Raw genomic sequence first — 26,250 nt, 5'->3', positions numbered from 1 at the left:
GAGTAATTGGTGGTCTAAAGCCTTGTAGTCTGGGGGTGTTCACGCATATTTGGAGTTAAGCATAGTAGAAGTGGTTATCTGGCTTGAACAAGCATCATCTCTTCCATTCATCCATTTGCAACAATAAGTTGAACCTGTAATGTTCCCGAGCATCTCCAAGCTACAACCTAGGAGAGATTCTTGGGGTGACAACATTAATTGGGGTTGTTGTCGGGGAGAGGAGATTGAAGCTCATCGTCCCTGAGAGAATGACACAGTTCCAGCTTTGATGATAGACAAAGTCTGGACACATTTCTGGTGGTAATCATCTATCTGGCGACTCTACTGGAGGATCAACCTTTGGCGACTCCACATTACAGTTCTGGCTTAGTTTGTGAGGCATACCAAAGAAATCCTCAGAAATCGCCAGCTGACCCAGCGCCTAACCCTGAGAAGATTGTTAAGCAGAGGAAAACCTCACAGAAAGGAGCATCAGGATCAGGTAAGCCAAAGAAATCTTATGTATCTCTTAAAGAGAATATTATAGCTGAGGATATACAGTTTGAAGACTTAGAGCCTAGCATTGTTAGTAAAGAAATACCTTCAGAGATTCATAAAGCTCCTTGTTCAGCCAGTTCCCCTTTGGATCTCAATCCAAAGAAAGCCTCCCATATAGTCCATCATATTCCTTTGTGTCTGTCATCTATTTCATTGCCTCCTACCATTCAGCCTGCCAGTATCCTTCCACCTATCCCAGTCATGGCAGGCCAGCAAGCTCCCACAAAGATGGAAAGAATCATAGCTGCTAGGTATGGACCCCTGGTCTTTCCTGTTCCTTTGAATGTCATGCCTACAGGGGAATACCATAAATATATGCCCAAGTTCACTGGTACAAAGGGAGTAACAGCTGAAGAACACCTTGAGTCCTTTTATAGCTATGCTCATAACCTAGATATTAGTGAAGATGATGTGTGGATGAGAGTGTTTGTCTAGAGCCTTGATGGTGAGGCTAGAAAGTGGTTCAGAGAATTGCCCCATAGGTCCATTGCAAACATTGAAGCATTAGATGATGTTTTTCTGAAGCACTAGGGAGATAAAAAGGACTTGCTATATTACCATACTGAGTTTGGTAACCTGAAGAGGGAAAATGGGGAATCATTGCCTGATTTTAATAAGAGATTCAACCGTATGTATAGTAAGATACCAGCTGAAGTAAAGCCTACCCCCACCTCTGCCAAACTCACTTATGCTAATGCTTTTGACTCTGACTTCTGCCTGCTTTTAAGAGAAAGAAGATGTGCCACTCTAGCTGAAATGCAGGATGCAACCCTAGAGGTAGAATCTAATATCATGGTTGCAGAAAAGCTCAAAAGTCACGCTGATAGAAGGAGGCAGAGAGGTGAGGCTTCTTCTTTCTCTGCTTCATCTTCAAAACCCAAATTAGATAAGATGACTAAAATGATAGAGTCATTGGCTGCTGAGATATCTAAGCTGAAAGTTGAGCAGAGCTCTGGAAAAGCAAGGCTACCAAACACATTTGCTCCAAGAAACCCAAATCCTTTCAGAAGAGCAAATGAACAATTGAAAATCATTCAAAGGGGTAAAGAGGCCCATGAAGGACAAAGAGTGAAGGCTCCCTTCCAGAACGTAGTCATGGAAGAGGAGAAAGTCGAAGAAGATGATGAAATTCATTGCATGGAAGATAAAGGCAGTGCTACCTTTTTTACATTGGATGCATATGAAGAATCATTACTCAAGGACCAAACTAATCAAGAGTGGGATAGAGAGGCTGTTTTGTAGACTGGTGAGCAGCAAAGATATAATTTGAGGTCAAAAGCAAACAATGTCAAGGAGAACCCTGCCCAAAGAGCTGTTGTCCCAACAGAGCAACAAAATATTAGACAGAAAAGACCAGCAGCTGATCCAATCATCCTCAAAGCACCAGCTCAAGAGGTAAGAGGTCCTGATAAGTCCCCTTCCCCTTTCAGTTTTGAGTCAGAAGTCCAGAAGTTAAAAATATATGTACCTCTGATAGAACTAGTAAAGAGTGAAGTTTTTAGAAAGCCTATCCTTGATGCTCTTGAGCTGAAAGCCTCACAAAACCCCACTGACTACATCAATTTGCAAGATGATAAGCCTGCAGTTGTGCTTAGCCCAATGATCGAACCTGCTGATGATAATTCTCCATAATTTTATGTCTCCTTGACCATTCATGACAAAACCCTCCACAATTTCCTGCTAGACACAGGGGCCAACCACAATTTGATGCCTAAAGCTGTCATGGAAGAGTTAGGCCTTAACATCACTAGACCATATCATGACTTATTCTCATTTGATTCAAGGAAGGTAAAATGCCTAGGATTAATCAAAGACCTAGCTATTACCCTAACTCAGTTGCCCATGAAGAGCATGATGATGGATACTGTGGTAGTAGATGTCCCTCCCAAGTTTGGCATGTTGTTGTCCAGAGGATGGATTAAGAGACTGGGTGGTACATTACAAAATGATTTATCTTATGCCACTGTCCCAGTTTTTTTAGGGGAAAGCAGGAGATTGTACAGAGAAGCACAGTTGGCCTACATCATCAGTGACGAGAAGAATCCTTCTAATCATCCCATATATGCTGTGGACACTGATTTTGGAGCTTGTATTCTCCAAATTGAAGAATCCCAGAAGGCCTCAATGCAAATCAAGAAATCAGTAGTCCAGGCTGAGGGAGAGCAAGGAAGTCTGGTTTGGGAGATGTTCTTTGATGGAGAATGTTCGAGGGAGACTGCAAGAGCCAAGGTGGTGCTAATATCTCCAAAACAAGAAAGCACGCATTTGTCTTTTAAACTGGCCTTCCAAGTTACCAACAATATAGCAGAGTATGAGGCTCTGATATTGGGCCTTAATGCAGCTAAGGACAGAGGAATCAGGAACATAAAGGTGTTCGGAGATGCTGATCTTATCATTCAGCAAGTGAATAAAATATTCCAAGCAAAGCACCCAAGGTTGAAATCATACAGAGATGAGGTATGGAGACTTAAAGATTCTTTTGATAGTTTTTGTATCTCATACATCCCTAGAGTAAAAAATCAGCTTGTTGATTCCCTTGCTGTGTCTGCCAGCATGTTTATTCCTCCCATGCCTCCCAGACTAGTTTATGAAGTTTAGATGAAATACAAACCATCCTTGCCTGATAATGTCCAGCATTGGAAAGTTTTTGAGGATGATGACGAGATAAATAGGTTCCTGCAAGTCATTGATGAATTTTCCAAAATGAAAATTGACCAAGAGAATGAAGCCTTGGAAGAAAACCCCTAGTCCTAGCTTAGAAACAGAATTGGTAAAGAAAGCATTGTCCAACTGCCCAGTAATCATATACCTAAGGGTCTAGTTCCATTATAAAATCTGTTTGACCAAAATGATGTGCCTTATAAGGCTGCCCAAAAAGAAGACCAATCTGCAGTCTGTAAGCATAATATAGGGAGTCCAAGACAACCAAGATATATAAATCTGTCCACCCATCTGTCTGCTGCCCAGAGTGCTAAATACTGCAATTTAATGAAGCAATTTGTTGATGTCTTTGCCTGGGAATTTAGTGACCTGAAACCATATGACAAAAAGATCATCCAACATAAAATTCCTTTACAGAAAGACACCATTCCTTTCAAGCAGAAGCTGACACCAATAAATCCTTTGCTCCATCTAATTGAAAAAAATTCAAAAATTATTGACTGCCAAAATCATAGTCCCTCTCAGATATTCAAAATGAGTAGCCAATTTGGTAGTGGTGAGGAAGAAAAGTGGAGAAATCAGGCTTTGCGTTGATTTCAAAAACTTAAACAAATACTCTAAGAAAGACAACTATCATCTACCCAAGATGGAGCATTTGTTGCAGAAAGTCTCAGGAGCCAAAGTGATGTCTTTCCTGGATGGATTTTCAGGGTATAATCAGGTTGTTGTACACCTAGATGACCAAGAAAAGACTGCATTCACCACTCCTTGGGGCACTTTTATGTATTCCAATATGACTTTTGGGTTGATGAATGCTGGAGCCACTTTTCAGAGAGTTATGGATATAGCATTTGTGGGAGAAAAGGATAATTTTGTACTTATCTACCTAGACAATATAACAGTGTACTCCAGTAGCCACCATGACCATTTGCAGCATTTGAAAAGGGTGTTCCTGAAGTGCAGAAGGTTTGGGATTTCAGTCAATCCTAAAAAGTCACAGTTTGCTTTAGAAGAAAGCAAGCTATTAGGACATATTGTTTCTGCCGCAGGTGTCAGAATTGACCTAGAAAAAGTAAGAGCAATACAGACTTTGTCTGTCCCAAGATCAAAGAAAGATATCCAGTCCTTTCTGGGCAAAATAAATTTTTTAAGGAGGTTTATCCCAAATTTTGCAGAACTTGTAAAGCATATTACCTCCATGTTGAGAAAGGGGTCGGAGATCAAATGGACTGATGCAACAAGAAGATTCTTTGAGTCCATTAAGAAAGCTATTATGGAAGCTCCCAGTTTAAGAAGTCCAGATTACAGCAAGGAGTTCCATATATTTTCGTTTGCCTCTGATGACACCCTTGCAACAATTTTATTGCAAGCAGATGAAGAAGGCTCGGAGCATCCAGTGGCTTTTTTCAGCAAAACATTAAGGGATGTTGAGTTGAAGTATGATATCATCTAAAAACAGGCATATGCTCTTATCAAGTCTTTGAAAGCTTTTAGAATTTACATTCTGCATTCCAAGATAATTGCATATGTACCCTCTGCTTCAATAAAAGATGTTCTAACGCAGCCTGATGCTAATGGAAGAAGGGCTAAATGGATTGCAAAGCTTATTGAATTTAACATAGAATTGAAGCCCACCAAACTGGTCAGAGGTCAGGGCCTTGCCAAACTGATGGTAGAAGAAAATTGCAGAATGCTGGACATAAATCTCATGAGCACGATTCCAGAGAATGGTCAGACAGAAGAAGAAACAACTGAACCAGGGAAAAATCAGTCATTGGCAGAAAATTTAGCTTCTTGTGATTGGTACTCTGCAATAGCTCAATTTTTGTTGAAGCTAGAAATCCCTCCAGGTCTTAGTTCAAGCCAAGCCAGAACTATTAAGCTCAGGGCAGCCAAATATTACATTCATGAAAATCTGCTCTACTGGAGGGACCCCTCGGGAATTCTTTTGAGGTGTCTGGAAAAAGAGCAATCCATTGAAGTCATGCAGCAATTTCATTCCAGCATGTGTGGGGGGCATCATTATTGGAAAACTACAGCCCACAAGATTCTCAGAGTTGGATACTATTGGTCCTCCTTGTTTTTTGATGTCTTTTCATTTGTTAAACCCTGTGACAGGTGCAAAAGATTTGAAGGGAAGCAGCAATTGAAGTCCCTGCCCTTAAAACCCATACATGCTAGTGGCCCTTTTTAGCAGTGGGGCTTGGATTTCATTGGAGAAATCAATCCACATTCCAGTGGCCAACACAAATGGATCTTAGTAGCCACAGATTACTTCACTAAATGGATTGAAGCAATCCCTACCAGAAACGCTGATCATAATGTGGTCATGAAGTTCTTGACGGAGAATATCTTCACCAGATTTGGTTGTCCACATAAATTGATCACAGACAATGCAGTAGCTTTCAAGGCAAAAGAATTGGTGGACATGTGTGACTCAATGGGCATTAAGCTGGTTCATTCCACCTCATATTACCCTCAAGGCAATGGTCTAGCAGAATCTTCCAACAAGAGCCTGATAAGGATAATGAAGAAGCTATTGGAAGACAACAACAAGAATTGGGATTCTAAGCTCAAATATGCGTTGTGGGCTGACAGAGTAACCACCAAGAAATCCACAGGGAATTCTCCATTCAAGCTGGTATATGGCACTGAGGCTGTATTCCCAATTCAGTTAACCCTCCCTGTGGAAAAGTTCTTGCAAGAAGAGCAGAAGGAGGAAGAGGACATGGCAAAAAGGATCACTGATATAGTAGAGGTACATCAAATAAGTCCGTGGAAAAAAAAAGGTACATCAAATCAGAGAACAGCTGGTTGAAAGATCTGCGGCACATCAGAAGAAGATCAAGGAAGCTTTTGACAGAAGAGCCAAAACAGATAATTTTCAGGTTGGAGATTTGGTTCTGAAGTGGGATGCACTGAAAGAGAAGAAAGGAAACCATGGGAAGTTTGACGCTTTCTGGACAGGGCCTTTTATCATTTCTCAGATCCAAGGGAACAATACCTTCATACTACAAAGTATGGGAGGGGAGACAGTTTTTGATGGCCCAGTTAATGGGTGGTTTTTGAAAATTTATGTTGCTTAAGGTCTTCTGGCCTTAAGGTTGTAAATATGTTATTTTATCAGTTTTAGTGTAGGCCCAGTTAGACTCCATGCCCAATGGAACACTAGGAAATTTTGCTAATTGGTTTTCACAAGAAAGGCAATGATCTGCAGTTCTTGAGACCTCACAGGGAGGATCTCATCCCCAGAAGGAGCCAGTGTTAGCTCTGCCACATATTTTGACATTTTGAGAATCAATTGCAATCTTAGCCGTATTGTCCATGTTCAAAAGAGAACTCGCACCAGTCATTTTCCTCCTTCTCTCTCACTCCGCTAAGTGTCTCATAACCCCATTGCCTCTGTTTTTCCTCCAAAACCCCGGATAAACACTTATTTCTCAAAGCTCTGAGCACAAAGCCCAAGCCCCGTAAGTCTGTATTCACGTGACCACGTGCTCCCATGATCCATCGACACCCTCATTTGCATCTGTTGATCTCCGCCACTCCCATCTAACAGTCCCCCATCACATCCGACAAAAAAACCAGCTCGATTGATTCCCCACCGTCCGATCACCCCCCATCACGATCGAATGGCATCCGCTCTCTCCGCACCCGCGAAATAATACCGCATTAATATGCAATGGATGGTGGTTTTCCTCTCCCCTCCACTGCCATGCGTCATCCTTTAAATGGTATCGCGCACCACCAATTTTACCACCTTATGCCCTAAGGCGATGCAATCAATACCACCTATTGCCAAAACCGCTCTCCCTGCCCGATAAACTCCACATATCTTCGACGCCTGATGACTGTGGATCTGTCCGCCCGAGATCCAACGGCCTGCGCCCACTCCACTTTCATATCTCCCGGTACTCCCTGCGCCCAATCTAACGACCGATATTACTCCTCCATCCGACTGTCCCACCTGCTTTGCAGCTCACGTACCTTAATTGTTTCGAGCACCCGAAGGATGAAGGTGGCCAGTTACCAGTACCCGGCGCATTTGCTCCTCAATGGCTACATTCCACGGACAGCATGGCCGAAAGGGAAAAAGATGGAGCCCGAGCAAGTGAATGCATTTAACATTTAGGGGGTTTTGTTCTACACGGCACTCCACCTGCCCACTAGGACAACAGAGCATTTGAGAAAATCGGATTTATTCACTGAAGCAAGTTAATGCACCAGAAACTCCATCAAGCAGTTAAAGCGGTTGGTGGTCAATTATGACCCCTGCATACTTAGAATGGTCGAGTGCCTTTGTAATGAAACTCTATATATACTCGGAAACAAGATATAATCAGGGTTGATGGTTGTTGTTTTGATGTAAGGTTCAACTTCTAGACATTGTAACTACTTTGATACTTGCAGCGTCTCATCTTCATTTTTAGCTAATACAAACTTCTTTTGCTATTAATTTCTCACTTTCCATTTCTATTCTATTCCAGGTTGTGCCTGATATGCAGTTTTCCTGAACTCTTGATGTTTAGCATTAGAGGAGTTTTCATCCTACCTCTGTGTTTAAACCTTGCATGTATCAGTGAATGTGTTGTTCAGGTTTCTTTTTACTTAATGACAGAGAGTTGTAATCATGTCTGTATACTAAGGAATTAGATTTGCAGACCTCTTCACTGGTTGCAGTCGGCGATCAAAAGGTCTTGTGCATCTGCTGGTGTGGTTAGTATTCTCCATATTCACCCAATCTCTGAACTGTGAGTAATTGTTGGTCTAAATCCTTGTAGTCTGGGGGTGTTCACGCATGTCTAGAGTTAAGCATAGTAGAATTGGTTATCTGGCTTGAACAAACATCATCTCTTCCATTCATCTATTTGCAACAATAAGTTGAACCTGTAATGTTCTTGAGCATCTCTGAGCTACAACCTAGAAGAGTTTCTTGGGATGATAACAAGTCTTATATATATTTTATTTAGCATTCAAAAATACGATTTAAATAATAGAAAATAATATTATATTTTACACTCTAAAAAACTTTACACTTGAAATTTGATCTCTACAATCATGATACATCCGTACTTCATATATTTCATCTCTCCACTCCATACATCAGTACTTAAAATATATCTATTCTAATCTGACCACTATTGTGTAATTTGGCTAGTTATTTTTTCTTATTAATTAAATAAAAATTATAGAATATTCAGTGAACAACCTTCAAAAACAACACAATAAACACAACGCGATAGATAACGCAACAAACAGACTCACCCCTCATTACAGGGAATTATTGTTTGCCCACAATTCACTACACCATTGCAATAGCGTGCATGTAATGACCCCCGTCAATTAACTTACACATTAATAAAAAAATTGTGCACATTTACACAATCCACCACCCTGCATGGTCCGGTACATAGTTGCTATTTCCAATTTAATGACATTGACACGCGGTAATCACAGAGAAGGTTCATGAATGGAATTATCTGGATTATTATAGTCATATTGGAAAGTATTCAGCGGAGGATAGGATATTTGTCTGCGGACATAAATGTCGTTGGATGCTTCTGGTCCACCTGTCCTATGGCATTTATGCGGGCTGACTAGATCACGTGATAATGGCTCCTTTGCCTTCGCACCCTCGGGTCTCTCCCCGCATCGACGGTGGAGATGGAAAGAAGTCCATCCGAGGGTGGATCTGGCTCGAGGCATTTCATTTGGGTTTATTGTTCCAATATGGTATTCCATGTCACATTTGGTTCGGCTCTGCACTACTCCAACCTCTGCGCAGCATCGAGCAGGCTCAGAGCCCTGACCTGTCAAGGGAGGGTTATCATTTTGCTACCTGGTCACGTTACCAGTTTGGCTTGAAACTGTTTCTTCCCACAGTCGAGGTCTTGGTAAGCGTTCTTTGTGTTACACAGTTATCTGTCTACTGTTACAGTTCATTGTGTTACTGCTCAGGTTTATGGGCTTTAACTCACAGCAGGCTTGTGTTGCTGCCTGTAGGCATGGATGTTTACTTCTTCTTTACATGTAAATCATATATGGGCGCGGATGCGGTCAACCTCACGCCGACTAACAGGTATGCTCCCTGTGCTCTATACATGTCTTATTAAATCGACCGCAAGTAATGAGGGTTCTTCTGAACCAGTAGAACTGCTTATTGCCTAAGTCGGCTAAAGAGGCCCTCTGACCAGCTCCTTACAGATTTTATTTCCTCTCCTGCGTAATGGAAGAGTATTGACGGGGTTTGAACCTGACGAATCCGCCCGGCTCACACAGGGTTATAGATCCTTCCTCGAGAGGGTTCCATTTCACTGTAGACTGTAATTTGGAACGAGCCTTCGAGCTCTGGTACATTATTGGTCATTGTAATGGGATTTTTGTTAAATAATTTTATTTGGGTCCTTGCCCTGGTGAAGTACTTGACTTCTGAGTTTACGGTTGGTTTGCGCCCAATGTAATTATGCAAGTACCAGGTTTTCTTTTATTCTCCACTAGTGGTTTGGTCTCTACTAGCCGAATTCTGTCATTATAATGGCTATTGCCTACCCTATATTTACAAACCCCTGTTTAATTTTATACGTTATGGGATTAAAAAGAATAGGCCACTGTAGTAGTGTACATCTTGCCATTATTTATGTGATATATGTTATAATGACTGTGCCATTGTAATAGTGTAAATCTTGCCATTATTTATATGTTGAATGTGGTTGTTCCACACCCTCCCGTTGCCTGCGGGTTTTGATTCATAATGCACAATATTCTATTTCTGTATTATAAGATGTTCAGTATAATGTGCTCCGCACGATAGCAAGGTTTCTTGGGTTTTCACCCAAGTTTTTTTAATTTCTTGGAATGATACAACAGCCTCTGCGTGCTGCAAATCTCAGGAGTATATCCATCTAGGCTATACCCTAATTTTGACCTCGTATTTACACTCTTTCTGAGCCAGTCGAATCTGTACGGGGTCGAGTCCTGTAGAGTTTTGTTTGTGGTCATTCTTTATTTATATCTATGAGTAATTTGCCTGAATTCTTATCTTGCTGTCTCCTAAGGATTTTGTATATGAACTAACCCTAGCTGTAAAGCCTACCTCTCCACGCAGGTGCGGTCATGCTGTTCAGAAATTTTTGTTTCTTTGTTTTATATGCATTCCGTTAGCTCCATTGTTTCAAGGTTCATATCTATACATTAAATTGTCTATATATTTTATCTTTGTGTTAAGCGTAATACCAGATTTAAAGAAAGAGATTCTGTTGTTTCCTTTCAGCAAAATGTTATTTCTTTTCTTTATTGCATGAGCCATTTTATAGACTCTATACTATAGTTTCATGATTCTGGTTTGCTATGGTTATACATACTGCAATTTCTCAAAGAGTCCTCGTAGATTCATCCTACAGTTACCTCTCGGCATTTTTAAGAAAACAAGTTTCAGATCTATTCACACGTGAGAACACTTTCATCAATATAAATTTCCATGGAAAAATAGTCCCTTTCCTACTCAGCTACCCATCCTGGTTTACTATAAGAAAACTTCCCTCACTCCCTTGTTCCACATTGCACACAGAATTCAAGGAGAATATAACAGAAACATTATGCAGACTTTTTTTAAAATAACACAGGACATAGCTCTTACATACCTGAGTCCTCTGACTGAAAGGTTGAATTCTTATTTACCTGGAATCCTCTATCTGATAATTGCTCCCAGCAGTTACCCGAATCAGGGTCTACTGTCTTCAATCCACCCAACCATGAGATTCGTCCTTCGGGACCCAAATCTCCCCCCTTGCTTCTTGCTGGACCGCAGTCTTCTGCAAGTGCTCAATAGCGAGCAGGGCTATCTGATCATTACCAGACTTAGCCACCAGATTTCTTTTTCTCTCTCTGCCTGTCTCTACAGCACAGACTAACCCCCCTTCCCCTCTCCTTTTCCTCAGGAAACCTTCCCAGTTAGGGGAGGTGGTTAGGGTTGCAGTTCACTGCAACTGTTTCCAAAATAGTAAATTCCAAAATAGTTAATAATGTCATATTCAGTTTTTTAACCACAGTAAATTCAAATATTTACATTTTTCCTGGGGCGTTACATCTCCCCCTCCTGAAATTGGACATTGTCCCGATGTCTATTGTCCAAGAACAGCTCCGGGTGAGCTTTTCTCATGAGCTCTTCATCTTCCCAAGTGGCCTCATCAGGCCCAAAGTGCTGCCATTGCACTTTAACTTGGGTAATAACTCGTTTCCGCAGCTGTACTTCTCTCCAGTCGAGAACTCTCAACGGCTCGACCAATACCTCTCCTTCCAGTTCGACCTGCACATGCAATATTCTAAATCAGTTTCTTATAAAGAAAACTTTTAGACGGATCTCTAGAAGTAATCCTCACCTGTATCTCCTGCCATCTGATCACATGTTTAGGGTCATAAACATATTTTTTTAATACAGAGACATGGAAGACATTGTGGACCCGGATGTGACTTGGCAGGGCGAGTTGGTAAGCCACCGGCCCAACTCTTGCCAAGACTTGGAATGGTCCACAATATCGGGGTGCCAACTTGGCACACCCGCTCCATTGCAGTGTACTCTTTCTGGCTTGGATCCTTACATACACATGGTCACCGACTTGGTATTCCTTGAACCTCCTCTTCCTGTCAACAAAGCTCTTTTGCCTATCCTGAGCAGCTTTTAAATTTGAGCATACCTTTTTCACCATATCCTCCATTTCCTTAAGCATTTCTGGTCCTAACCTTAATTTGTCTTCAGGTCCACCCCAGCTTGAGGGTGTACGGCATTTCCACCCGTATAGGACCTCAAAGGGGCTCATCTGTACCGACGTATGATACCCATTGTTGTATGCGAATTCAACCAAATGCAAATACTCCTCCCACTGCGTTGGTTGCTGCATTACATATGCTCTCAACATGTCCTCTACCACCTGGTTCACTCGCTCTGTTTGTCCATCGGTCTGGGGGTGATATGCTGTACTGAAGTTCAGCTGTGTCCCCAATTCCGCAAATAATGTCCTCCAAAAAGCCGACATGAATTTCACGTCACGATCTGAAATTATCTTCTTCGGGAGTCCATGCAATTTAAACACATTATGCATGAAGATATGGGCGATTTGTACAGCCCTGTAGGTGGATTGCACAAGTATAAAATGTGTTGCTTTACTCAACTTGTCTACCACCACCATAATAGAATCGTTATTCTTCTTTGTCCTAGGCAGCCCTGTTATGAAATCCATAGAGATGGTTTCCCATTTCCATTCCGGAATGGGTAAGGGTTGTAATAGCCCTGCTGGATGCTGATGCTCAGCTTTAATTTGTTGACACTTCAGACACCGTGCTAAATACTCAGCTACATTCTTCTTCATACCTGGCCAATAGTACTCTTTTCGAAGTGCCGTGATCATTTTCTGATACCCTGGATGTCCAGCATAGTGACTGCTGTGAAATTCGTCCAAAATTAGATTTTTAAGACTGTTTTGACTAGGTACATATAGCCTCTTTTTATAATACAACATTCCAGCATTATCTACTTCATATCCTTGCTGATTCTTCTCGCTGGTAAACTGTTGTACTTGTTGTTTTATCTGCTGGTATTCAGCATCTTGTTCTGCTGCCCTTTTTATCATTTCCTCGAAGGGACTTTTCCATTCGCTGAAGGAAATTTCGTACAAACATTGTACCTTCCGACTTAAGGCATCAGCCACCCGGTTTTCCCTTCCCTTCAAGTGTTTAATATCGAAGTCAAAACTGCTTAAGAAATCTGCCCATCGTGCTTGCCTCGCGTTTAAGGTGGGCTGGCTAAAGTAATTGGTCAGACTGTGGTGGTCTGTCATTAATAAAAAATTTCTCCCCATGAGATAATGTCGCCACATCTTCAACGCGTGTATGACGGCTGCCAGCTCTAAGTCATAGGCAGAATATTTTTGCTCATGCTCTTTGAGTTTCCTTGACTCATATGCTATTACTTTCCCTTCCTGCATCAACACACCTCCCACGCCCTCCTTTCTTGCATCAGTGCACACCACATAATCCTTATTAGGATCGGCTATGCTCAAAATGGGTGCGGTGGTGAGCAGATGCTTAAGCTGCTCAAAACTTCTCTGACATTCCGGGGTCCATTTGAATGCTCTTCCCTTTTTCTGTAGGGAGGTGATAGGGTACGCTACTCTGGAGAAGCCTTCTACAAAGCGTCTGTAATAACTGGCTAGTCCCATAAAGGACCTGATGTCTGCTACATCTTTCAGTACGGGCCACTCCATTATGGTCCTTATCTTTTCAGGGTCCACTGCGATCCCTTCTTTTGTGATTACATGGCCTAAATACTGTATTTCTTCCTTAAAGAAATCGCACTTGCTGAACTTAGCGTACAACTGGTGTTCTCGAAGGGTTTGTAGCACCAATCTGAGGTGCTCCTTGTGCTCTTCCTTAGTGCGAGAGTATATCAGTATATCATCGATAAATATCAGCGCAAATCTGTCCAAATATCGATGAAATACGTTGTTCATTAAGCACATGAAAGTTGCAGGGGCGTTGGTTAGCCCAAAGGGTAGCACCACAAACTCGTAATGCCCATACCTTGTTCTAAAAGTTGTTTTAGCGATGTCTTCCTCCTTAATCCTGATCTGGTGGTAACCTGATCGCAAGTCGATCTTGGAGAATACTGTTGCACCCTTCACCTGATCAAAAAGTTCATCAATCCGAGGTAGGGGATACTTATTTTTTATGGTCAGTTTGTTCAGCTGACGGTAATCTATACACATGCGAAGGGTCCCGTCTTTTTTCTTAACGAATAACACTGGGGCTCCCCACGGGGATACACTGGGGCGAATATAGTTTTTGTCCAATAGTTCCTGTAACTGCATTTTTAACTCTGTCAACTCAGGTACACTCATTCTATAGGGTGCTCGAGATACCGATGCTTCCCTGGTATCAATTCGATGGTAAAATCTATATCCCTCTTAGGCGGCAGTCCGGGAATCTCTTCTGGAAACACATCCGTAAATTCTTGTATTACATGGATGTTATCCAGCGTGGCTGTTTTATCCTTCGAATCAACGTAGCCCACTTGGATGGCGTAAATCTGACACCCCTTCCTAATGCATTTTGCTAACTGGGATGCAGTTATTGGCCGAACCTGCACTGGCCGCTTAATTCCTTGCATCTCTTGCCTAGCTCCAGTTTCATCCTTATAATAGATAATCTTTGTTTTGCAATCAACCAATGACCAATGTTTTTCTAACCAGTCCATACCGATCAGAACATCATATGAACCAAGGGGAAGCACATTTAAATCTGCCATTACTGGCTGTCCTGCTATTGTCAAAGAGCAGTCATTAACCTTTGCCAACACTCACCTCTTGGCCCCTATAGCCAGCTGTACTAGCCATGGATTCTTGTATTTAACATATTGCAGTTTACAATGTTCTACTACCTTTGGACTAATATAACTTAATGTGGCTCCAGGGTCAATTAAAACAGCTACAGTAAGGTCGGAAATTTTACCTTCAAATTCCACCATGGTCGGCTGGTACTCTGCCTGAAGATCATCCAGGGCTGCATTAATCCTCGGTATGCTATGTCCTACATCGCCGACAGTCGATGCTTCTTGGATTTGCGATAACTGTTCGGTCCCCTTTCGCTGTGGACAGTTTTTGACGTAGTGAGGCCCTCCACAGCCCCAACACTGAACTGGGGGTCTTGCTGTCCCTTCACTGTCCAATCTTGCAGGCTGCTCACTAATTCTGGACTCACTGGCTGGCTTGGATTTGAATGAGCTTCTCTGTATAGTTCTGTTGTTCTGTCCCTTGCCAATTCCCTTGCTTCCACCACTGCGATTCCCTTTACTGTTTCCAGCTAGCTTATTGCCTCTTTTCTCATTCCATCTTTTGCCTGAAGCTTCTCCTTTCTGTTAATTATGCTGGTAACAGATCCTGGCTTTATGGATAGCCTCGTCCATTGTCTTCAGATTGTCAAACTCAATCCTTTCCCATATATACAGTGGTAAACTGCTAACAAATCTTTGCACCTTAGCTTTTTCCTCTCTAATATAAGGCACATAACGAAGCAAGGAAGTAAAACGGGTGATAAATTCGTCCATGGTCTGCTGCCCCAACCGCAAGTCATGGAATTCTCTTGCCTTTTCGTCGTAGAAGCGCTCAGTCAGGTATCTTTCTTTGAAGCACCTTTGGAATTTTTCCCAAGTTATGGTCTGCTCAGTCACTCCCTTTACAATCTTAACTTCTTCCCACCACAAGGTAGCTTTTCCCTGTAGTTGGAAAATGGCCAGCCGTGCCTTAAGGTTGTGATCATACTCGTATAACTGGAAATATTTGTTCATATTAATTAACCATGCTTCAGCTGCTTCTTCCTGTTCCCCGTCAAAGTGCGGCGGTTTAATCTTACGAAACTCTCCTTGCAGCTCTATCCATTGCCTTTTTGAGGTCTGTTGTTCAGATGCATTGTCAGAACGTTCCTCCCTCTCTTCCGACCCTTCAGGTGCTGTATGATGGTTCTGTTCTTCTGACATTCTCTGTTGTTCCGCGCTGGGATTAGCTGGCCGCTGGTTCTGTCTGTCAGACAGGCTTTTTAGAATTCTTTCTTGCTCCATAGTTAGTCGTGCGTTATCTTCGCGTAACCGAGCCATTTCATTTTTCAGTTCCTGCACTGTCTCCAAAATAGCCTGATTTGTATTACGAGCCTCCTCACCGAGCTGTACCCATAGCTCGGGATTACTCTCAGGGCCAGGTACAGGTCCCTGACCCATTGCATACCTGCACGACGCACTATCCCCTCTTCTCATACTGTTTGTCGTTTGGTTTCCTGTCTTTAACATAAATAATTAAAAAAAAAAATCAGCTATTTGCTGTCTTCAATTTGCAGTTTTCACTTTCAATTCCAACTTCAATATCAATGTCAATTTTCATTTTCATTTTCAATTTCAACTCCCAGAGGCCTCAGTTTTGTAACTGGGCTCTGATACCACTTGTAATGACCCCCGTCAATTAACTTACACATTAATAAAAAAATTGTGCACATTTACACAAAATCCACCACCCTGCATGGTCTGGTACATAGTTGCTTTTTCCAATTTAATGACATTTACACGCGGCAATCACAGAGAAGGTTCATGAATGGAATTATCTGGATGATTATAGTCATATTGGAAAGTATTCAGCGGAGGATAGGATATTTGTCTGCGGACATAAATGTCGTTGGCTGCTTCCGGTCCACCTGTCCTATGGCATTTATGCAGGCTGACTGGATCACGTGATAGTGGCTCCTCTGCCTTCGCGCCCTCAAGTCTCTCCCCGCATCGATGGTGGAGATGGAAAGAAGTCCATCCGAGGGTGGATCTGGCTCGAGGCATTTCATTTGGGTTTATTGTTCCAATATGGTATTCCATGTCACATTTGGTTCGGCTCTGCACTACTCCAACCTCTGTGTAGCATCGAGCAGGCTCAGAGCCCTGACTTGTCAAGGGAGGGCTATCATTTTGCTACCCGGTCGTGTTACCAGTTTGGCTTGAAATTGTTTCTTCCCACAGCCGAGGTCTTGGTAAGCGTTCTTTGTGTTACACAGTTATCTGTCTACTGTTACAGTTCGTTTTGTTACTGCTCAGGTTTATGGGCTTTAACTCACAGCAGGCTTGTGTCGCTGCCTGTAGGCATGGATGTTTACTTCTTCTTTTCCTGTAAATCATATATGGGCGCAGATGCGGTCGACCTCACGCCGACTAACAGGTATGCTCCTGTGCTCTATACATGTCTTATTATATCGACCACAAGTAATGAGGGTTCTTCTGAACCAGTAGAACTACTTATTGCCTAAGTCGGCTAGAGAGGCCCTCTGACCAGCTCCTTACAGATTTTATTTCCTCTCCTGCGTAATGGCAGAGTATTGACGGGGTTTGAACCTGACGAATCTGCCCGGCTCACACAGGGTTATAGATCCTTCCTCGAGAGGGTTCCATTTCACTGTAGACTGTAATTTGGAACGAGCCTTCGAGCTCTGGTACATTATTGGTCATTGTAATGGGATTTTTGTTAAATAATTTTATTTGGGTCCTTGCCCTGGTGAAGTACTTGACTTCTGAGTTTACAGTTGTTTATGCGCCCAATGTAATTATGCAAGTACCAGGTTTTCTTTTATTCTCCAACTAATGGTTTGGTCTCTGCTGGCCGAATTCTGTCATTATAATGGCTATTGCCTACCCTGTATTTACAAACCATTGTAGTAGTGTACATCTTGCCATTATTTATGTGATATATGTTATAATCACTGTGCCACTGTAACAGTGTAAATCTTGCCATTATTTATATGTTGAATGTGGTTGTTCCACACCCTCCCGTTGCCTGCGGGGTTTTGTTTCATAATGCACAGTATTCTATTTCTGTATTGTAAGATGTTCAGTATAATGTGCTCCGCACGATAGCAAGGTTTCTTGGGTTTTCACCCAGGTTTTTTTAATTTCTTGGAATGATACAACAGCCTCTGCGTGCTGCAAATCTCAGGAGTATATCCGTCAAGGCTATACCCTAAGTTTGACCTCGTATTTACACTCTTTCTGAGCCAGTCGATTCTGTACGGGGTCGAGTCCTGTAGAGTTTTGTTTGCAGTCATTCTTTATTTATATATATGAGTAATTTGCCTGAATTCTTATCTTGTTGTCTCCTAAGGATTTTGTATATGAACTAACCCTAGCTGTAAAGCCTGCCTCTCCACGCAGGTGCGGTCATGCCGTTCAGAAATTTCTGTTTCTTTTGTTTTATATGCATTCCGTTAGCTCCATTGTTTCAAGGTTCATATCTATACATTAAATTGTCTGTATATTTTATCTCTGTGTTAAGCGTAATACCAGATTTAAAGAAAGAGATTCTGTTATTTCCTTTCAGCGAAATGTTATTTCTTTTCTTTATTGCATGAGCCATTTTATAGACTCTATACTATAGTTTCATGATTCTGGTTTGCTATGGTTATACATACTGCAATTTCTCAAAGAGTCCCCGTAGATTCATCCTACAGTTACCTCTCGGCATTTTTAAGAAAACAAGTTTCAGATCTATTCGCACGTGAGAACACTTTCATCAATATAAATTTCCATGGAAAAATAGTCCCTTTCCTACTCAGCTACCCATCCTGGTTTACTATAAGAAAACTTCCCTCACTCCCTTGTTCCACATTGCACACAGAATTCAAGGAGAATATAACAGCGACATTATGCAGACTTTTTTTAAAATAACATAGGACATAGCTCTTACATACCTAAGTCCTCTGACTGAAAGGTTGAATTCTTATTTACCTGGAATCCTCTGTCTGATAATTGCTCCCAGCAGTTACCCGAATCAGGGTCTACTGTCTTCAATCCACCCAACCATGAGATTTGTCCTTCGGGACCCAAATCTCCCCCCTTGCTTCTTGCTAGACCGCAGTCTTCTGCAAGTGCTCAACAACGAGCAGGGCTATCTGATCATTACCAGACTTAGCCACCAGATTTCTTTTTCTTTCTCTGCCTGTCTCTACAGCACAGACTAACCCCCCTTCCCCTCTCCTTTTCCTCAGGAAATCTTCCAGTTAGGGGAGGTGGTTAGGGTTGCAGTTCACTGCCACTGTTTCCTCCAACTTCCCTCTTAGAAGTTGCCAGCATTTCCAACAATAACATTTCTTCTTATTTGAGAAATAATAAGATATTATTAAATTCCAAAATAATTAATAATGTCATATTCAGTTTTTTAACCGCAGTAAATTCAAATATTTACATTTTTCCTGGGGCGTTACAGTGCACAAGTGCATGCAGTGCGTATTAGTTTTTTTTATTGATGAGATTGATGAATCTAGAACTCCAATGACAAATGGATTGTTTCAACACGCAGTCCTTGCAGTTATTCCAAATTAAAAGCACATGAACGCTTCTGTTGCGGTCCAGAACCAGAAAAATGGAGAATACGGTGACAGCACAGACATGTATTCTGTACAGACTGGATTTCACGATACCAGCAATACTACTTTCAAGGGATTCACGGGATAAAAGTAAGGAGTAGTCTACCTAGGCGGAGGAATTGCCTAGTTTCTGTCACCGCCCGGAAAATTGTCCGGCTCCGCCCGCCGGCAATCCCTCCGCACTCCGCCACCCTCTTCCTCCGCTCCGCATTCACTTCCTGATTTTTCCACGCAGATGGGAGCTGGCAATCCTGAAATTTTGCTGACAGATTACCGCCGCAGAGGAATAATGCCATTGCCAATTCGAAATGGAGGAATTGCCCGATCGCAGGCTGCTCACTCACCTTCCTCCTTGACTCGGCGCCTCCCGCTCTGCAATTCCTCCGCTCTGCTGCTCGCCACCCAGGTACACTGGACTAACACACCATACCCAAAAAAATGTCATTTGTTATTGAAGTATCAGGTTTGTTCGGCTGTTTAAATTTCCTTAATCATATTAACCGCCAGTTTGGAGCCATTAAAACCCTGAATCATTTGTAAAAGTTCAACAGTTTGCAAAATTGAGAATGTCAGTTTTGGATTAGTTATGGATAAAGTGCATATTCGAGGGCATCATGGATAACATAGCGGTGTTGAGGCAACGATATGGTCTGAACAAAAGTGCAAATGAAGTGGCTATTGTCACAGAAGCGTATCGGACTCTCAGAGATCGGGGCCCCTACCCTGCAGATCAGGTCGTCAGAGATCTCTCTGGAAAGTTTGCCTTCGTTCTTTACGACTCCACCTCCCAAGCTTTCTTCACAGCAGTGGTACGCTTGTCATTGTTATCCCTTCATTTCCTTTTTTTGTTGGGGGGTTTTGAGATTTTCCATTGAAATATCTAAGATAAACCCTTAATTTTTTCTTTCTGACCTGCTACATGCACATTTCCCTCTATCCTTCCTGCTACATTTCCCTCTATAATAAATAAAATTGAGGCTTCCCAATATTTTTCTTATCCATCTCTGGAATTTTAGTACTCTTTTCATCGGAATCATATTTCCTAGCCGCGCAATTGACAGGGGGGAATTTAAGGCCCTGCCTCTTTTATTTAATCCACAGGTTTACCATTTCACTAGCATAGACAGGTGGATCTGCTGACCCTGCAAACTCCTTCCCATCTCCTCTTTTTTGGAGTAGCTTTACATTCTTAGATGAGTTATGATGAGATCCTTTTGAAAGGAAGATTTAGCAAATTCAAATTACAAGCCTTGAGAAAAATCTGTGCCATAACTTTAGCTTTCAAATTAACTTGTGGCTTAATGGCAATGTAGAGATTTTTCCAGTCAACTGGCGGTCTTTTGGCGAATTTGCCACACACAGGTTTCAGGATCCATCCTAACTGGCAACGGTTTGATAACAGCAACATATTTGCAGTATACATTAATCTGGTTTATGGATATAATGACTAGAACTCAGTGACTCTTCTAACGTGAATATACTCTGAAATGAAGTAGATAATAGATCCTTTTTAAAACTAGAAGTAGAAGTACATGCCTACTCTTTTAATATATATACTGCATCTTTTTCTTTTTTCTGTTGTAAGGCACTTACTATCCTTTTATGGTGTAAGACAGTTACTATTTTGGAAAATTTACAAGATAGACCTGTCAAATTCATGACTTTCATTAAGGTCACGGATGAAAGAAGGTGTCCCATCATTACAAATTGCTATCCATACCCTAGCCATATAGCTACAAGTCCCAAAAGCTAAAACTAACCTGGCCTACCTTACTGATCATAGTTGAGAAACACAGCAGAGTTGGCCATCCAAGAGAAACCCTGTAATATAAAGAATATCTACATTGTTGCTCTTGTTAAAGCCATTGTTAAGATATAGGCTTCAATTATTATGACTGTACATAGAAAAGGATGATCGAATTTATTCTACTGAACTTGATGATATGGTAACATAGTGATTCAAGTCAGCATACTGACTCAACTCAGATCTCAGTCGTTCAACCTGACTTTCTGCTTTAATGGACTCCTCTAAGTTCGGGGATCTGGTCTTGACTCTGGGGAGATCGTTTTTGACTTGCCATTTTAATATATGGGACATGATATAGGAGTTTGGCTCGTGAAAATACCTCTTTGCTAAAAGCATTTAAAATTCTTACATGATGGTTGGTATTCCTTTGCAAATGTATGGAAAAATTTTCCCAGGTCCTGCAACACTCCTATTTTGCTTACAATATTTAAGCATGAGTTATTTGCCAATGGATTTGTTCTCCTTTGTTTGGCTAGAGAGGTAAGGGGAAAATAGTTATTCAAAATCACGTGGCCAATGAACACCTTTTTCCCAGAGAAGTCTGTTCATACATCAGATTTCCATAGACCCCAAAAATGCTGCACTGAGTATTTATTTGAATAAAATCTTTCCTTAGAAATTGTGGATTTCCTGGCATTCTGACTCGGACACTATTTTTATTTCCAGGATGCCGATGGTTCAGTGCCTTTCTTTTGGGGCACTGCAGCTGATGGTTGCCTTGTCCTATCTGATGATCCACATGTCCTCAAAGAGGGATGTGGAAAATCTTTTGCTCCTTTTCCCCGAGGTAATATTCGACTGCTAAATTAGACCTTATCTATTCTCTGACTGTTTCACACATCAAGCATAGTGATCTAATTTTTGTCTCTTATTTATACTGATGTTGCATTTGGCCCTGCAGGTTGTTTTTTCTCTACATCAGGTGGCTTGCAGAGTTTTGAACATCCTCTGAATAAGCTGATGCCAATGCCTCGTGTTGATAGTAAGGGGCAGATGTGTGGGGCGAACTTCAAAGTAGATGTGTTTGCCAAGAGGCAGACTAGCATGCCTAGAGTGGGTAGTGAGGCCAATTGGGCCAAGGAATTTTGATATGAACCAGGCCAATTGGGCTAATGAATCCTGATAAGAACAATTTGATATTTAGAAATATCATTTTGTTTTTTATTTGATATGTATTATTTTCATAATCAATACTGATGAAGCTGAAAAGTGAGTCAGTTTTGCAATGTAAAGGTGATTTCAAAGGTTGTTACTGGCTTATACAAGTTTGCTATCTGCAAAGTTAGTTACTCCAACCTTTCTGATTAATATATATCGTTGACTATAACAACCCTTGAAACTAAGGTAAATAAGACACGGGTAGAAGCTGCTTGCTAAGAATAGCACATTCAATTGCTTAAATGGCTGCGAGAAAACTCTGAAAAGGAGCAGCTTTATTTCAATAACATACCAAACATCATAAAGAAATGATGTAAGTGGCTTTTGTAATAGTCCATTACCATCTATTTGGTAGTCTTTTAAACATTCATTTTTTTTTTTAATATATGAAACATATGTGTTATTATTTATTTGGGCTTTAAATATATATATGAATGTTAAAAGCATCATCTGAAGAATTTTTAATGATTTTTTTTTATTAATTATAAATTATTTTTTAATATATTTTAAAATGTGAAAATTTAATATAGCTAAAGCTGGTTAATTTAGTTTAGTTTTTCTTAGTTCATTTAAAATGATATATTATTTAAAGTTGTGTTTCCTTTATATTTAAAATGATACATTATTTTTAACATTTTATGTTTGTCAATTAGTTAAAAAAATTTGTAATTTGAGGAGTTTTTTATTATGGCAATAAGTTCTATTGTTGTCTACAACATTTCAAAAGTTTACCAAGTCTTACGCTTAATGGATTTGTAGGTTCGTAGTTCATTCACCAGAAATTTGACAGTAGCCAAAAAAGGCTGAGATATCCAAAACAAGAGATTACCAAGAAACCAAAAAACCATCAAGATATACACACAACCTATAGCCATAAGAAATTAGAAAAGGTTGTCGGTGCACGGGTCCACCCCCCACGGGGTATATTTATCCTCCTTGACGATAGTATTCATTTGATTGGCCCAACTGATTTGGGTTTGCATTGGCCATGTGGAGTTAAAAGTCAATTCTCTCTCCCAGCATCCCCAATTTACAAGAAGATTGGCTTACCTTATTCCCAGTCCAACGAGAATGTAATGTGATCACATAGGGAAAGGTGGATAACAATATTTGAATCCGAGAAACCAATAGCTCAAAATCCCAACTCTTAACCACTTTTGACACAAGGGTACCCTAGATAAGTTTCTGAGTTGTGGATATGGCCAGTTGGGAATCTCCATCCACTTGGATATTAGAAAAGCCTTATTTGCTTGCGCTCTGCAGACCTTGTTCTAGAGCAATAAACTCTACAACATTGTTGTTGGTGATTCCAAAGTTGCCAACATATATCCTTAGTATTTCCATGCCAGTCCTTGAATAATCCTCCATACTTGGTTGGGCTTGGATTTCCTTCGGCAACCCCGTCAAAGTTAAGATTGGAAAAACCAAGGGGCGGGGGAGTAAATCGAGGAGGGGAGTTTATCATCTTGGGAAATGGATTAATTGTATTTTATGTTCCATGCTTGTTTCAAGAGTTCCCACCCCCTTGCAACCAACACCACAATAGTTTGGCTCCCAAGGCTTTGTTAAGCATTTATGGATCCCTCAATCCAAGGCCCCCTACCAACTTTGGTTAACATACCTTCTCCCAAGCCACTATAGCCCACTTCCTAGTGTGCTTAGTGCCTTGCCACAAGAAATCTCAAAATTTGGTAGTGATAGCTTTATAAATCAGCGTATGCGTTGGCAATGCTGAAATTTGGTATAGCGGTAAAGCTTGAAGAACATCTTTGATCAAGGTCACACGACCTTCCAAGTTCAAAGAGTGGAAGGTCTAGTTGCCAATTCGATTTGAGATCCTCTCAAGAATGTCTTGCCAACAAGAAGCACATAAAAAATTTTCTACCTGTGAGATAATTTGTTCGTTGGTTGTTGATCAATGATGAAAGGTTTCTTTACTATGTTTATAAGCAATTTATTCTTAATAACACTTATTTCTCAATCACCCAGTCACTCTTCCCGTCTCCCCCTTGGATTTCATCTCAATAGTTTTCCCAGATCACAACTCTATTTTGGCTTGACTTCTCTGTATTTCAGATCTTGTGCTTGTGGATTTATCATGATAGTAAGGACCTAGTCTTTTTAAATCAAAGCAAATCTTGCTCATGCTCAGTGTGTCATAAGTAAGGAAATGTCAATATTTCTCCAAGAAATCACATCCATCATGATGGTCTACTATGCTAAATCTCCCATGTGACCACTCCACTTCCTCCAAATCTTGCACTAGTTTTTCCTCTACAAAGGGATTCTTAGATAAAAACTAGAAAATATGCAGTTGGTGTTCTGGCTGTTCTTGTAAGAGAGTTAAGAGGATTACTTGTAGTTAGCGAAACCTCTGCAATCCCTCTAATAGTCAACCATTTAAGATTGGGTTCATCTTCAGCTAAATGCAAGGACAATTGATTTCTGTTTTGCTATCATTGTGTTGCAGTGGAAGTGACAAAATTGTAAATAGTTTGTTGAGATTGCCATCATTAATGCCTTGTCTGTATAATCTTCTCACATCTGGTACTCCTAAAGCAAAAAAGAAAGCTCGTTCTCTTCTTAGAATCCTTCACAGTTGGGACTCTTCAAGAACTGCTCAAACAATTCTCTTGCCCGAGACTAGCAATTCAGTCACTTCAGCACACTAGTGAAGCAGCTGCCAGTTTTCCACCAATTCATGTAGGGGCCTGGCTTTTACTTGTACAGATATTCTTTGGCAGACAAGAATCAAAATAAATGTAAATATCTCTGTTATTCGATAGGATTTTGTTTTGTACAGTATTTAATCAGTCATAAAGGAGATGGACGACATAGAAATTTGGGGTGTCCAACTCACCTCTATAATTTACCCTTCTAGGAGATGCCTAATCGCTCCCACATGGTCATTGTAGCTTGATGTACCTTTGGGTCCCATTGACCTGATTTGATCATTTGTGTAATTGATATAAAATTTCTATCTTATCAAACATGTATATTTGAGTTGGACTAGCTTAATTGATATGTGCCCACTTTTGCTAAACAGTACATATTTTATGTCTGGAATCTGGATTAGGTATTCTCACACACAGCCATCATACCATTATCAGCAAGGTCATGACTTTTGTTTTTTAGGTTTTACTCCTTATCAGTAAATCTATGTTTAGGTTTTACCCTCCACTTTTTTTAGTGAATAGATTGAGGAATGTGATTGCACAATCTTGCTAGAATATTTCCTTGAACATGTATGTTAACCCAACTAAAAGGTTACAATTCATAAGAGTTAAAATATTTCATGCATAGTATGGAAATTTATTAATATAAATGTTTTTTCATTTATGTAATTTTGGCCTAATTAAATTATCTCATACAATATTTTGGAATGGGAAATTTCCCACCAATGTTTCTAAATCTTTTTTGTTCAGTCAATGGTTGTGAAGGAGGATTTTGTTTCTAAATCTTTTTTGGCTGAACAATGTGAACATATGTAATATGTAATGTTCTGCTAACCTTAAAAAAATAAATGTAACAATTGGAATAGTTGAGGTGAGTGTTATTGCTTTCATGGTTCACTCTGGTATGTAAAGTTTCTTGACCAACAATTTTCTTTTTTTCAAGAACATTCTCAAATGTGGTTTAGAAGAAATCTTTAGATTTTGGAGACTTATACGATGAAAGTTTTAAGAGATGTTTATATGACTACTGAATATGAGTGTTTTGAATGGTTGTTGATGTGCTTGGTTCTTGGCCATCTACTACATACCTTCTTGTTTCAGGTTTGTGGTTGTGTGTGCACTTGCCTTTTCTCTATAAATATATTTGTTTGTAAAAAGTCTTTTCACTGGTTTTCCATAATCAACCTGTTTCTTTTAGAGTAGTCATGATTTTTGTCAAAATCTGGCAGAAATTTTGGGAAAGCTGGGTTATAACTGTCAAACTTTAGGATTTTGGGTATCCAGGTGGTTTTTGATGGTTCTGAATCCATTTCTACCATACAAAAAACCATTCAAACACCTATATGATCAGTTTTTCTGAAAAAATAATCACCAAATTCTTACCCAAAAAAAAATTCGACACTGTTTCTTTTTGGTTGAGAGATTTTCTGTGTTACCCTTACATAATGCTAATACCATGAAAGGAAAAAACTGACG

The 26,250-nt window shown here is 40.6% G+C and overlaps 1 protein-coding gene across 1 annotated transcript; it reads left to right on the top strand.

Annotated features, from left to right (window-relative positions):
- Positions 1-19,369: 19,369 nt before the first annotated feature.
- On the top strand, positions 19,370-22,465 carry LOC149236317 (asparagine synthetase [glutamine-hydrolyzing] 2-like). Its single transcript, XM_089368838.1, has 4 exons — positions 19,370-19,540; positions 19,731-19,943; positions 21,608-21,728; positions 21,843-22,465. Exons 1-4 carry the CDS (start codon positions 19,370-19,372, stop codon positions 22,028-22,030), a joined length of 693 nt encoding a protein of 230 aa, XP_089224964.1. The 3' UTR covers positions 22,031-22,465.
- Positions 22,466-26,250: the final 3,785 nt, after the last annotated feature.

The sequence above is a fragment of the Pinus tabuliformis genome, chromosome 8 (assembly GCF_031772625.1).
Source record: "Pinus tabuliformis cultivar Carrire ecotype Pingquan chromosome 8, CPIR1, whole genome shotgun sequence".
NCBI lineage: Eukaryota > Viridiplantae > Streptophyta > Pinopsida > Pinales > Pinaceae > Pinus > Pinus tabuliformis.
This window is presented reverse-complemented; position numbering and strand designations above follow the sequence as displayed.

Excerpts from the sequence above, each read along its gene's own strand:
- LOC149236317 (XM_089368838.1), top strand. The coding sequence starts at position 19,370 with ATGGGAGCTGGCAATCCTGAAATTTTGCTGACAGATTACCGCCGCAGA. Across the intron at positions 19,541-19,730 it reads CTCTGCTGCTCGCCACCCAG|TGCATATTCGAGGGCATCAT; the intron begins GTACACTGGACT and ends TTATGGATAAAG. Across the intron at positions 19,944-21,607 it reads AAGCTTTCTTCACAGCAGTG|GATGCCGATGGTTCAGTGCC; the intron begins GTACGCTTGTCA and ends TTTTATTTCCAG.